This window comes from Engystomops pustulosus, chromosome 2, assembly GCF_040894005.1.
Source record: "Engystomops pustulosus chromosome 2, aEngPut4.maternal, whole genome shotgun sequence".
Classification (NCBI taxonomy): domain Eukaryota; kingdom Metazoa; phylum Chordata; class Amphibia; order Anura; family Leptodactylidae; genus Engystomops; species Engystomops pustulosus.
The window spans coordinates 133,572,045-133,585,581 of NC_092412.1; the positions used below are offsets into that span (position 1 = coordinate 133,572,045).

The 13,537-nt window shown below is 40.9% G+C and overlaps 2 protein-coding genes across 29 annotated transcripts in view; both read right to left on the reverse strand.

The window, feature by feature from the left end:
- The window catches only part of VAV1 (vav guanine nucleotide exchange factor 1), a 62,088-nt gene extending 55,602 nt beyond the window's left edge, over positions 1-6,486 (reverse strand). For 2 of the 3 annotated variants that reach the window (XM_072136515.1, XM_072136514.1), the window contains exon 1: positions 6,051-6,486. In XM_072136515.1, the coding sequence (XP_071992616.1) occupies positions 6,051-6,254 (204 nt within the window). In that variant the 5' untranslated portion in view covers positions 6,255-6,486. The remainder of the gene's footprint in view (positions 1-6,050) is intronic. The other variant, XM_072136513.1, reaches the window with a different exon arrangement.
- Positions 6,487-6,754: 268 nt separating this feature from the next.
- Positions 6,755-13,537, reverse strand: part of MACF1 (microtubule actin crosslinking factor 1) — a 209,448-nt gene continuing 202,665 nt past the window's right edge. For 18 of the 26 annotated variants that reach the window (XM_072136545.1, XM_072136544.1, XM_072136525.1 and 15 more), the window contains 4 exons: positions 12,690-12,901; positions 10,435-10,545; positions 8,763-8,877; positions 6,755-7,967 (listed from right to left, as the gene is read on the reverse strand). In XM_072136545.1, coding sequence (XP_071992646.1) covers positions 7,732-7,967; positions 8,763-8,877; positions 10,435-10,545; positions 12,690-12,901 — 674 coding nt within the window. In that variant the 3' untranslated portion in view covers positions 6,755-7,731. The remainder of the gene's footprint in view (positions 7,968-8,762; positions 8,878-10,434; positions 10,546-12,689; positions 12,902-13,537) is intronic. The other 8 variants (XM_072136538.1, XM_072136539.1, XM_072136541.1 and 5 more) reach the window with 1 other exon arrangement.

Genomic DNA, 13,537 nt, shown 5'->3' on the forward strand with positions numbered 1-13,537 from the left:
GGTCATGGATAAAAATATGAACCCAAGTCATTGTGACTGGATTTATAACTGCTGGTAGAATTCCTTTAAGATCATCAATCACTCAGACATCTCCTAAGGCAGTGATGGCAAACCTTTTAGAGACTGAGTGCCCAGACTAGAACCAAAATACAATCATTTATCACAAAGTGCCAATATAAGCTGTACATTTTTTTTTGTTTTCCTTTCAATCATACCAGCCACCTGAGGGCACCGATGTAACTGAAAGCAGGAGGGCAAATCCGGACTATCGCTGTAGCTTCTCTCGGGGGTCCTGCTGTACAGGCCCCATGGGTGTACAGTCATGGGGCCAACAGGAGGACCTTCAAAGATTATCCGGTCATCTCCACACCTCTCCAGAGTTCTCAGCCCCATGTAACATGTTGTACTCGCACCCATTTTGGTAATAAAGGAGGAAAAAAAACTTCATTCCCACGAATCACAGGAAACTTCAGTCCCAAGCAGCCAAAAAATTCTAGGTGCCAGGGATCTAAAGTTATGGCTCCTATATTCCAGGATGTATCTCAAACTGTTTTAGCCACTGAGGTGTCTCCTGTAGGAACAAATGAGATATGGCCTTGGCAACTCAAGGGTTAAAATAGCACTGAGATTAGTAAATCTGGACTTGCCTGGGACTGCAATTAGATTATTTGAGTCCAAACTGGTAAACTGTGTGCTAGGGAGGTAGCTTGAGTGCCCACAGAGAGCACTCTGAGTGCCACCTCTGGCACCCGTGCCATAGGTTCACCACCACTGTCCTAAGGGATGAGAGATCCTGGTATGCTTCTTGTTGGATACATAGGTTTGCCAACTTGGCTAAAGTATCCACCAATATAAGAATACAGTCAAGGCTTATGAATCCCCTAGATTAGAGAATAGTAACAGAACAATTCTGACACCTTCAAGGACACATGATTTTGACTGGTGCCATAGACTGGTCATAGCAATCAGATGGTCAGTCCCTTGGCACTAATTGCCCCAATGGAAGTTTATGCTGGTTTACATATTCCCACATACCTAGGTTACTGATAAAAATCATGCAAGACAAGTCAATGCAAGGACTTTGTTTGAGCTGAATTGAGGGTCTTACTGAGACTTCCACTTGTGCATCTTGGAGCCCTTTCGCACCTTCCAATACATCCTCTATCACAGTGGTTCTCAACCTTTGTAATGCTGTGAGCCCGCATTACAGTTACTCATGTTGCGGTGACTCCAAACCATGCGATTTGCAGTAAAAATGCAATAAAATCATGGCTACAACGGCTGTGGCGAGCCCTGTGTTTTGGTCGTTCGACCCCTGCTGGGGTCACGGCCCACAGGTTGAGAACCACTGCTCTATAACAATCTAAGTTTCAGTAGTAGTGAGTTATCAGTACCTAGTTCTTGAATAGCTTTTGCATAATCGTGCACACAGCAGGGGGACATATTGAACACATCAGGAACAGTCACTACACTGCTACTCTAAAACCACAGGTCATATGCAATGTGCACAGGTAACCTAAGAAATATATTTACATTTAGAAAATAGGAGACATTTTCTAAATATAGTCTTGTATTTACAGCTCTAATAGTAAAGAAATAGCATTCCATAACCAAACTATTACAAAAACATAAAAAAACAACAAATTATTTTAGTAAGACATTGGCAGTTCTGAAAAAAAAAAAAAGATGTATCAATTCCAGAGAGTGGCAGTGATAAGTGTGGCAAGGCAGTAAGGAAATCTATATTGGAAAACAGAGCAGGCAACATCTGTAGAATAGAGGTGTACACCCATTATTGCCCTATAATACAGGTCTTTAATAAGCTCTTCTAGTATTAGCTTACAGCTAAGTCCCTTATGTTAAGCTGGTTACACTTGTACCTTGTGTCTACATAATGAGGAAATATGTTCTATAACGGCTATATATGCAAATGTTCACAGGTACAAAGCATGTCTATCCAGATTATTAAACTCTAAACTATCGTACGTGCATTCTAAAATAATAGACATTTCTTCAATTTAAAGGCTACACAGTACTTCATGTGATGCAAAAATCTTGCAGAACAATCAGCCCTATAGATAGTCATGGTTGGGGTGTCCCTGAGCATACAAGTCAGTCAGAAGAGACCAGCTAGCAAGAAGTAAGTTTACAATAGAAAGCGTGGAAGCATGCTGACTTCCCTCTAGCTTCACAGGCGTGGCACTGGTCAGCAGGACTTGGAAAGGACCATCGTAGCGAGGCTCCAGATGAGTACAAGGCCCACAATCAGATATGAGCAGGTCTAGAGTCCATTATTCCCCAGAGAGCTATGAGCAAAGATGTTGGTTGGGTAACTGTTTTTTATTGTAATCAACAGAGATTTGGGAATTATATCGGAGATGCTTCCCAGAACCGCATGGCTTTGGACATGACCCTTGCTGAGAAGGGAGGAGTCTGTAAGATGGTGGGAGTGGCTTGTCGCATATACATCCCAGATGACATCGCCCCCTATGGATCCATTACCCATGCTCGTGAAGAGATTGAAGGACTGTCCAGGGAACTCAAGAGAAACTCTGGGGTGGACACTTTGTCCTTCACTTTGTGGTTGGGGGATTGGAAGGGTTTCCTTTAAGTGGGGGTAATATTGGGGATTGTGATTTTGCTCTTGTCACTTATGGCATGCTGTATGGTCCCCCTCATCAAGTCCACCATGTCCCAAATGGCCGTCCAGGCGGTAAGAACCACGACAGGAAAAGTGCCCGGAGCGGAGGATGATGCTGCCTGTTTACAAACCTGTGAACTATGGGAACACAGTGATGTGATTTGAGTGTGCAGACCTGTAACCCCTGAGTGACTGGCCTCCAGGGGATCTGGTGAAGAGGTAACAAGTCCAGCAGGTACGGGCTTAGCCTACCTGTGGGTACCTGGAGCTTGAGGAGGTCGCTCAGGATGGAGTTACAGGCCAGCAAAGCTCAAAGGGGGAATTGTTATGGAGGTCGCACTGGTTTCGGACGCCATCTTGACTACTGTCCGCCATCTTAGATACAGCGGCCATGTTCCCTGACCATTGTCAAGTTAATGTCATGATTCAAATTTCATTTTATGTAACATGTTTGCTCGCCTGTCAGCTAATACCCTGTGACATGTAATGAGAAGCCAGTCTGTCCTGGAAGCTGCATAATAATATGATTCTGGAGCCACTTATCATCTCCTTCTCAGCAAACTAGTATAAACAATATCTGTGTACAAGGTCTCTGAGAACTGAACACAATTAATTCACTTTTTTCCCAGAATATGCTGATGACCAATAGCTTTGCAGTATACTATTCACACCCCTTTGATGACTCTTCTGTCTGATATATATTATGCATTTTGATTATTAAACGGTAGAAGATCTTGACTAAGAGATTGACGTGTATGTCTTGGTCCTTATGTTCAATCATGAAAGGGTTAATTAGGACTCACCTTACAAAAGTCAAGAGGGCTGTTGGGGCCCTGCATAAAAATCCCTAACACAATGCTTTCTTGTAAAATACATGTACAGCTTCCCTGATCAAACTCTATGTCCCCAAATGTTATTCAATATCCATCTCTCAGATAAAGGTCTCATACACATCTGGCTTGGTCATGTTGCAGTGGGACACGGAGCGCTCACCCCACCTGTGCACCGTAGGCCTATTCAGGGGTTGTAAACTAGCTGCACACGGTCGATCTGATCAGAAATCAGATTTCTGTGAGAATTCTGATATTCTATCATACGGTGGTACATGACCACCTTCCGATTGGAAACACTATAAGAAGGGAGCCCTCAAGACTTTAGACTAACCCTGAACTATATTCCAGGTGTTATTTTCTAATAAATAAATGTATCCATACATTTTGGGTGGTAGCATCAATTCTAAAAGTACATAGAATAGTATACCCCACCATTGCCTGTAGAAAATAATAATATTTCCATAAAGACCCATTTATTAACATAAGGATTTATGGATAATTTAATCAATATATCCATGTTGCGTAGATGGGGCTTTTATGTGCTGTACAAAACCAGGAAGTCTGTTTTAAACAAAATATTTTCCCTATTTTTCTATTTGGGGAATTGGAGGCTGAATTTATTGACCCTCACACTAAATTGTCGATTTCTAATTAGGCAAAATCGTTGTAGCTTTCTATGTTATTAAAGGGACAAAAAACCTAAATATAGTGTATACTTTTCCTGATTTTAGCATTATTTCCCAATTTGGAAGCTTGAGACAAATTACTACAATTTTAGGGATCCGTTATTCTTCAAGCATAACAATGGTATACATAAGAAGTGTTCCTAGCAGGGCTTTATGCACCCAGATTGTGCATTAGATACCCTATGTGACACATACACTATATTATTTTTAGTTTGACACAAAATTGACATATGCCTCACTATTCTAAGTTAGCTCTATGATCAAACATAAATCCCTCCCCACACACACCAAGGAGTTTTTGGAAAGTAGCAAACATTTATAGGCAGTGATGTAATGTTCTGTAAAGGATTACAATATTAGAGCAAAAAGATACGCTTATTGGAGAAAACAGCACCATTTAAAGTTCTGTTAGGCTACCTGTAGCCTGAAGAATAGATGACATGCAGTTGGGCATGAAGGCGTACATGTTCCTGTGACACATTTATCTTCACATATTAGAACTAAGTTTTTAGATCCTGCTAAATCTTTGAGATGAAGTCTTGCAATCTCACAAATATACTACTGGGAAACCCTTTCTGTCCTTGGGTAGACACAGATTTTGGCTTTTCTTGTATGGCTCCCTATACATTCAAACCAGCCATTTTGGCGGTGTATCGCTCCAAAGATAAGGTAGGTACCGTTTCTGCTGACAGTTTGGCCTTTAAAGGAAATCTACCATCAGGATCTTGGATTATAAACCAAATACACTTACATGCTGGTGCGTGCCCCTTTATAAGGATCTGCTCTTTTTTAACTTCTTATGCCCACAATTTAAAAAATATAAGCTTTAAAACTATGCAAAAGAGCCTGAGGGGCTCCAGGCTCCATTATCTATGGAGCATGGAGTCCCTCAGGCACAGTTTGGAGCCTTTTTTTGTAAAAACAAAGGCATTAAAAGCTTATCGAAGAGTGGATCCTGACCATGGGGGCACACACCAGCATGTAAGCGTATTTGGTTTATAATCTATAATCCTGATGGTAGATGTCCTTTAAGTTCTGAAGTCTAATAGATCACTAACAGTATGTCGTGAAACAGGTTAACACCTTCCAGATCAGGTTTCTTTCATTTTCCAGTGTGAAGGTATCGTCTAGAAAATCAACTTTGAAGTGAGATGTAAAATGGTTGTACACATTCAATAAAGCTTAGAGTTTAGCAGTGAAGTCAAGTTCTCCCCACCTAAGAACTCCCCCTTTACTATGATTGATAGCCCTGCATGACTTTACACCACCAATTTACATCTGTCTTCATGGGCCATGAGAGAAGCATGATCTGGTGCTTCACTATATACTGGTAGTGGTTCAGTGGCTCATTTTTCTGCTGACAGGTTCCTTTTAAAACTGAATTTCCCATAGCAGCACCTGCTTAAAGCTAGGTTTGAAAGTCAAGATGGTTTTGCAACAAATTGTCACCATGTCCTTTCAAAGCCTTTAAATTGGGGAAAATGTCTTCTGAGTGCATTTTAGTTGTGTCCAACAGTCAACAATTCCTTACCAAGAGGTAAAACTTCCCTGTACCAGATAAGACCGGGCTCTTCTGTCATTACATTTGTGCACAGTGAGGAACAAAATCTAACTTTACCATCAATTCACATGCTTCCCTTTGCCCCAGCTTCTTATTAACCAGATAAACTAGTTGTGTGTGAAAAGAAATGCTAGGGTAGATGGCATATCCTGTCACAACGGCCTGTAAATGATTGCTGAGACATTCACCATAATACTGCAGAGTGCACATACACAGTACAGGAAGATCAAGCCACAATAAGAAATAATAACTGTGGTGAAACTTACATTGATGTCGTCTTAGAAATATTTCATACGTCTATAAGAGCCAGAGGTAAGAATATAACATACCTGTGACATCTGTGGTCTGACATTGATCTCGCTTAAGTTGACACTATGAGGCACCAGGTTATTGAGTAGTTGGCAAAGAAGAACTCCATCTCGTAGTGCTTGAGCTAGGTCACATACTTGGGCAGTTTCCAAAGTCACCCGATGATTTAGAGGGAGAACACGGCAGTCAATAAGCCATCGAGCACAGTGCCTCCATAGCTCCATCTCCACCCTGGTGCCAAAGCAGGTGGGATGGATCAAAAATGTAATCAATGATAGAAGAGCAAATATAAAAATATATATATATATTCAAAAGATGCTAAACGCAGAAGTAAGAGGTACAAAAAGCAACACAAACTTGTGTGTAGAGGAGACCAACAAGATATTATAGAGAGCAGAGAGCTCAGAGACGCAGGCAGCCTCATATATGTCTGAGAGGACACTTCCGCTCTCGAATGAGGAAGAAACTACTTTAACTTCCTCTTCTTTAAGCAACACACCAAACCCTATAATGACTGCAGGCGGGACTAGATGTGAGATGCTCCTGTAGATACAGCTTAGAAAAAATATGGCATATTTGTGTCTGAAATCATTCAGAATGTTCTACGTAGGGCAGGAATGGTATTGAAGCACAGTCAGAAAATGAACATCTTACAGGGTAAGAGAGAAAGGATTTATTACCCAGCAGAAATCTGTGTAAAAAACAAAGACAAAGGCATATTGGATATGTTGTTACTGCAAGCAATTTTAATACAAAAGTGTTGTTGTATAACAGTTCATTGGTACAGCTCAATTTCTGTAGCAAACTAATTGAGAAAATCACAAAGCAGCCTGGTTAGAACCGGATGTATTGCCGCTAACAATAGGGATCGATCCGAGCTCTAACACTTCCACCCCACAGGGTCGGTCTGTCAGAGGAAGCCAGCAGCCAAATGTGAGGGAGGAATTGTGCCATTTATTGGACACACTTCTGAGTGTTTATTACAAAAATGAACATGTCACACAAATTCTAAGTGGAATGACCATTAAATAATAAATAAGAAAATCCTAAGCAGATAAATAAAACATATGTAGTTTACAATTAGAAAATCAGCAAAATCTGGCATGAGTGCAAAATGGCTGTGGATGCGCATATGCTAATCTCTGCTGCACCAGGATTTGGAATTAGGGTCACGTGTGGCATCACCCACATTGCTCCTTTTCCACAGCAGTTGCTGCAAGAGACTCAGTATCTTTATTGTATGGGTCAAAGCAGGATGTGCAAGTGCTGTCAATTCAGAAAGACTAAATCTTATTAAAATCTCATGTCAGTTCATGTACAAAACAGAGGATTTCATATTAAAGTTTAGTAGTGTTGCCTCAGGACATTAACCCTAACAAAAAGGGTCTCATTCCCCACAAAATCAGGTCATTAGCCGCCTACTCTTCAGTTTAACACGCCAGACTACTGAGGTCCCTGAATCTTTCCAGGAACCCACACAAGGCTTTGTATCTACAGAAATATTCACATGGAAGTAGTAACATACAAAAACAAAAACAGATAAGGCAGTTATAAACAATTTTCTTGTATACATGTATAGACGATAGAAATTTCTCCACAGAGAATCAGCGTACATCCAGATGTACATTGCATGATAGAAAATGTCATGGTCTGCCACATTTAAAGGCTATTTGCTCTGGTCAGAGTTTGCATCATTTACAACTATCTCTTGGTGCCTGAAGTTTTAGGAGTGCTGGCAGTTTTCTTGGACATGGTGGGGATTTTTGAAGGTTTAGAGAGTCCTCTGCGGGATGGTCCACCGGCAGCACTACTTTCAGAGGTGTCTGAACAGGCAGACTGAGTCTCTAGAAGGTCAAAGTCTGAGGCATCACTTCCCCTGCGGCTGCTGGCTCGGCTTCCCGCACGGCTTCCTGCGCGGCTGCCACTTTTCTTGGGATCTGGAGTGGGAAGGGGAGAAGGCTCATTAGGAGGACTATATAATACATTCAGACATTTACTACAACATCACAATAAAAGAGGACCTGCCACCATGTGTTGAGCTCCACCTATGATATAACACTATTGGGTGTTAGGTAAACATCTGTGTCTGGAGCACTGGACACGTAAATAAATATCTTTCTTGCTTTTTAGGTATCTAAACTATACATGTGGCACAGCCACATTAGCCATGAATTCTGTCCATTCTCTGCAACCTACATCACAGTTTGCTTTCAGACAGGATGTGTAGTATAACATTCAATAACTTCACATTTTACCGAGTTACATTTAGTTCAACACATTCTTTACCAATTATTTGCAGGGTTTTAACAGATACACACTTGCTCACTTCAATCAATGTTTGTAAAAACCATGCTATTGTGTTGCTGGTAGGAGACAGCATACTGTATTGGGAGTTCGGGCCAAAGGGCCTACAGCAAAAGGCTCTAACCTAGCCAAACTAATTCCCTGTTCTGTCCTGACAAAATGTCATAACATTGAAACAGTACTGCCTAAAGTTGTGAGCCTATTCCTTTTGGTTTATCGCTTATCCCCACTTCATGCCAGTAGGAAGCATGAAAAACAGATTCCCCATACAATACAAAAACATGAGGTAAAGTGGCCAACCCCTTTAAAGACTTGGTATGCCTGAAAAGGTGGCCTTCAAAGCCAATGTGCATAAAGAGAATGAATTCCTGACCACCAAAGGTACAGTTACTATTCAGGCAGCAATGGCATTTTGGTAAACTACTCACCAGGTCGAATTGATTTGGCACCGGAAGGGGTGGTCCCAGACATTTCTCCTGTGAGGGAAGAGCGGCTTGTGTGGATAGCAGCTTTCTTCATTTTACTGCTTTGTGCTGGAGTTACCTTAAATGGGGCCAAAAATAATGAATGAATAAAGAGAAATCTGAACAATGACCAGATTTATCACCAGTTGTAGCCTCTGGCTTGCTTGAAGAAAATAAAATTTTTGTTGCTTAACTACTATCTACTAGTAGCTAAGAGAACAATACAATCTAAGTTATTCTTTATTTACTTTGAAACTACAATGGTCTATCTTTTGACAATAATTTAGAAATGTGGGACTTCATGTATAAACAATGAACTGGTAATATGTTACTGATCCCGGGCGTGTACGGGGCCAGGAGGAGGAGATTGGCTCTTTAACCCTCCTCCCTCCATCGTCAGGCGAGCGGATGCATCACAAATCTGCACAAGATTTAGGACAAGTCCTACTCAGTGGCCGTGCAGTATCACACTGTGTGCCATAGTATCAGACCATGGCCCCCATAACAGCCATGTGAATGCACCCTATGACTGAATTTATAATCTCCTAAACCTATACGTACACTTGGCTCAGTCCTTAAAGGGGAGGTCTCAAGTTTTTTTTTTAACCTCTATCCACAGGATATGGAATAACAATTGGTGGGGTAACACCCCAATCTGCCACGGGAATGGAGTTCCTGTTCTCAGCAAATGATGTAGAAGCAGGTCTATATCCCATCTGATGCTTCATTCAAGTTATACGAGACTGTCAGAAGTTGCAGAGCACAGCACTCTGGTATCTCTAATTGATCAGATTGTTAAGTCTGTCACCTGTATTGTTCTCTATTTAGATAAGTTAACATTGTATTACTCTGAAAACTATGGCAAGCAGATCCTGATTCTAATTTGGACAAATTGAATTTTACCAGACTGGACACAGAAAGGTATTACCCACTTCTCCAATGCATTTCAAAATATAATTTTTAGCCTGTTACACCGTAAATGGATACACCTAACCCAAAGAATTTTAATATACAAATGTAAGAGAAATCTTAATTCTGTAGCGGTGTTTCTAGGAAAAACCTTCTAGATCAAAATATCAAAAGTAAAAGAAATAATATTTTTCAGTTTATATGCGATGATAAAGAGAAGACATTGCATTCACGTGATGTTCAAAGGACCAAAGGAGCATGCATGAAATCTTAAAGGTATTTATTTTATTACATTTTGAGTAAACACCAATCTGAAAGAATTAAGATTATGAATTTGCAGAAATCTTAGTATAATTGAAAGTCATGCACTGATATCCAAGAGGAATAAATCTGTGATAATTTTAGAAAAAAAAAAAAGAGAGACCATTTTTAGTTTTTCAGCCAGCGCCAACAACTGGCCAGCGCCAAAACTGTAAATCAACTTTCACAGTTTTTGATTGATTTCTTTCTAATTCATGATGTTGAAGGCATTTCAACATCATGAATTAGAAAGAAATCAATCAAAAACTGTGAAAGTTGATTTATTTGGATAATGATACAAGTTATTCTCAACCATTCCAAAGACAAATGTTAGTTTAATTCTAGAAAACATGACAAGGCAGAGTGTTAGCAGGAAGATTGCTCTCTGAAAGGGGTGAGGCTCTACTGGTGGAGGACCATACTCTACCTCACATGATGGGATCTGGTAGTCTGAATATTCGGAGCCCCTAGAGGGCGTGCCAGCCTTGCTGTTTACAAGCCAGGGTTTCTCGTAACAGCGAGCTGGCTGCTGTGGAGTCTGCAAGAGGGGCAAGGGCAGGATGGATGAGGGAAGCGAGTGAAAATGAAGAAGGGAGATGAGTTGTCACAAAAATGCAAACAGAAAATAAAACTAAACAAAATCTGGACAAATGGACTAATGCAGACACTCATAACACATAGATAAAAAAACATATTTTTTAAAGAAATAAAATATCCTGAAAAGAAAACCTCTATGGCACACGATTAGAGATGAGCGAGTATACTCGTCCGAGCTTGATGCTCGTTCGAGTATTAGCGTACTCGCAATGGCTCGTTGCTCGGACAAGTATCTCGCGGCTCGAGATCGAGCATTTACTTAACGAAACACAGTGAAGAATACAATGAAAACAGTGAACACAGGATCATTTAAGTGAAGAACACATTGCAGATGTTCCGTACATCTGCTAACTTATCCAAAGACACGCGTGCCGAACGTGTAGATGTATGGAAACATCTGCAATGTGTTCTTCACACATATTGTTCTTCACATACTATTGTGAAGAACACCGTTCGGCACGCGTGTCTTCGGATAAGTTAGCAGATGTACGGAACATCTGCAATGTGTTCTTCACTGTGTTCTTTCAGTGAAAACATCTGCAATGTGTTCTTCTTTAGTGTTCTTTCAATGTGTTCTTTCAGTGAAAAATGCTCGAGTCTTCCATTGACTTCAATGGGGTTCGTTATTCGATACGAGCACTCAAGCATCGGGAAAAGTTCGACCCGAGTAACGAGCACTCGAGCATTTTAGTGCTCGCTCATCTCTACACACGATATGTCATAAATGTCTAATAGATGCTGGGCCCTACTCTGAGGCCCATACCTATCTAGAGAATGGGGTCTATTGGCCTACAGTCATTTCAATGAAAGTATAGCTGAGTAAATCTGAAGTGGAACAGCAAAAATGTTTAATGCATATAAATGTCTAATACCACTTAAATACTAGACATTCTATAATAAGTCAAATTAATTTTTTCGTTCAGTGGCAGGACTTCTTTCTATTTCCAATTTCCACTCATTATTAGGTCACAGATCACTTTTGAGGGTCATAATAAGGGGCTGCGATCCCTTGTTTGTGACCCCATCTTTCATCGACTTTAAGGCACAACAGAAAAAAAGACTACCCCGATCAGGCAGAAATAAGACGTGCTCTATCTTTTGCAGCCCAGGAAGTCAGTTCATACACTAGGCATAAGAAATAAATGGAGATATGTGCGAGCCTCTGAAAAAATGCTAGCACACCACCCTATATTACATTTGTGTGCAAGGGGGGTGTGCCTCCTGTCCTCGTGTATCGGACTTCCCCCTGTGGCTCTTACCCGGGGCAGGGGGAAGAAAGTGGGTGGGGGAGGGGAGGGGGGTTCAATCCTCCTACAGAAGCTACGGGGTCAGACGAGAGCCCGGGGGTTGTGCCATCACCTTACATGTCCAGTCCTACATCTGAGCAGGACCCGACTGCAACTCATTGAGTATGTGCAACACTGAGAATGTGTAAATTTTTTGAAAAATAAATTCATTTAGGCAAAAATTTTTAATAAATGTAAATAATTTCAAAATTACAGCTCATTTTGTTTTAAACCCTGTGAAACAAAGGGTTAACAAACTGCATAAAGAGGTTTTATATAAGTTGAGGGGTGTAATTTCTATAATGAGGTAATTTATGTGATTTTACTATTATTTAGGCCTCTCAAAATGACGTGAAAGCTGAGCAAGTCCCTAAAATGAATGATTTTGCTTTTTTTTTTCCACGACAAATCGTACCTAAGCTTCATAACATTCTACAAAATGAGAGGATGCATAAAAGACCATGCCAACATAAATCAGGCATGTTTGTTATCAGACACATTTCACATTTGAGTCAGGAAAGTGCAAAATGGCCAAGTTGTTATGGGGTTAATTTTTATATACAAGATCATGTGATTCCTTTCAAAAACCTCTATGGCTACACATACTAAGATAAAAGGTAGAGCATCTAGAACTGGTCAGTATGTGCATAAAAGACAGGTATATAGAACAGTTTATCACATACAAACACTGAAATAAGAGAATTATGCAAAGCGTACAATATTGCCCTTTGAACCTCATATGGCATCTCATAATATACTGTACTCTAATATTAGAATACTAGTCATGAACAACACTTACCTTTGAACCGCTTGCAGGAGTAGCGGGTGAGGATGGGACGGATGTACAACTATGATTACTCTGGCTGGCACTGGAGCTGGACCTAGTAGGAGAGGCAGTTCTGGAAGACGGTTTTGACCTTCGCCCTCTTGACCTGAAGGGGGTCATTCCCTGGGAAACCCCCTCGGGCAGTATAAACTTCTCTCGTAGTTCGAGATTAGTCCTTCCCCTTGCTAATTGAAATAAGAACATGGAGGTCAAATCTTCTGTAACTTTTTATGTAAACAAGATGCACAAGAAGATGTTAGAAGACACAACACACATTTTTAATTCAGCAAAACAAGTTAAAATTTAGCCAGCGAACATAGGTTTAGTAGGGTTGTTAAGTATCTGAGAAGCCACACACTTTGATATGCAACACTTTCTCAGGTTCAGGAAGTATGCTGTAGCCCCAGTCATGACTGCACCCATTTATTCACCCACTGTTTGTGAAAATAGTCTACAATATTAAATGATGGAAAGCGGATATTGGTAGAAGCATGTTTTCATATGCGTGGTGCCAAAAACTGATGGATTTTCTAAAAGAAACTGAGCTGCGGTAATCAATCTATTGCCTGTAATAAAAAATCTTATTTGTACAGGCTTTTGTTCTTAGCAGGAGCTCCATAACCCCATAACGCAATAAGACGTACCTGTACGTTTTATTGCGCATGGGGCAGTATGGAGAGGGCTCACGGGCTGAGCCCTCTTCATACTCGCCGGGTGCTCGCTTCACAATGAAGAAAGCACCCGTCGCTAACACCCGCGATCGGTGCTTGCAAAGCTGCCGGCGGCATTAACGAGCCGGCGGCTCGTGGCCGCCGCCATCT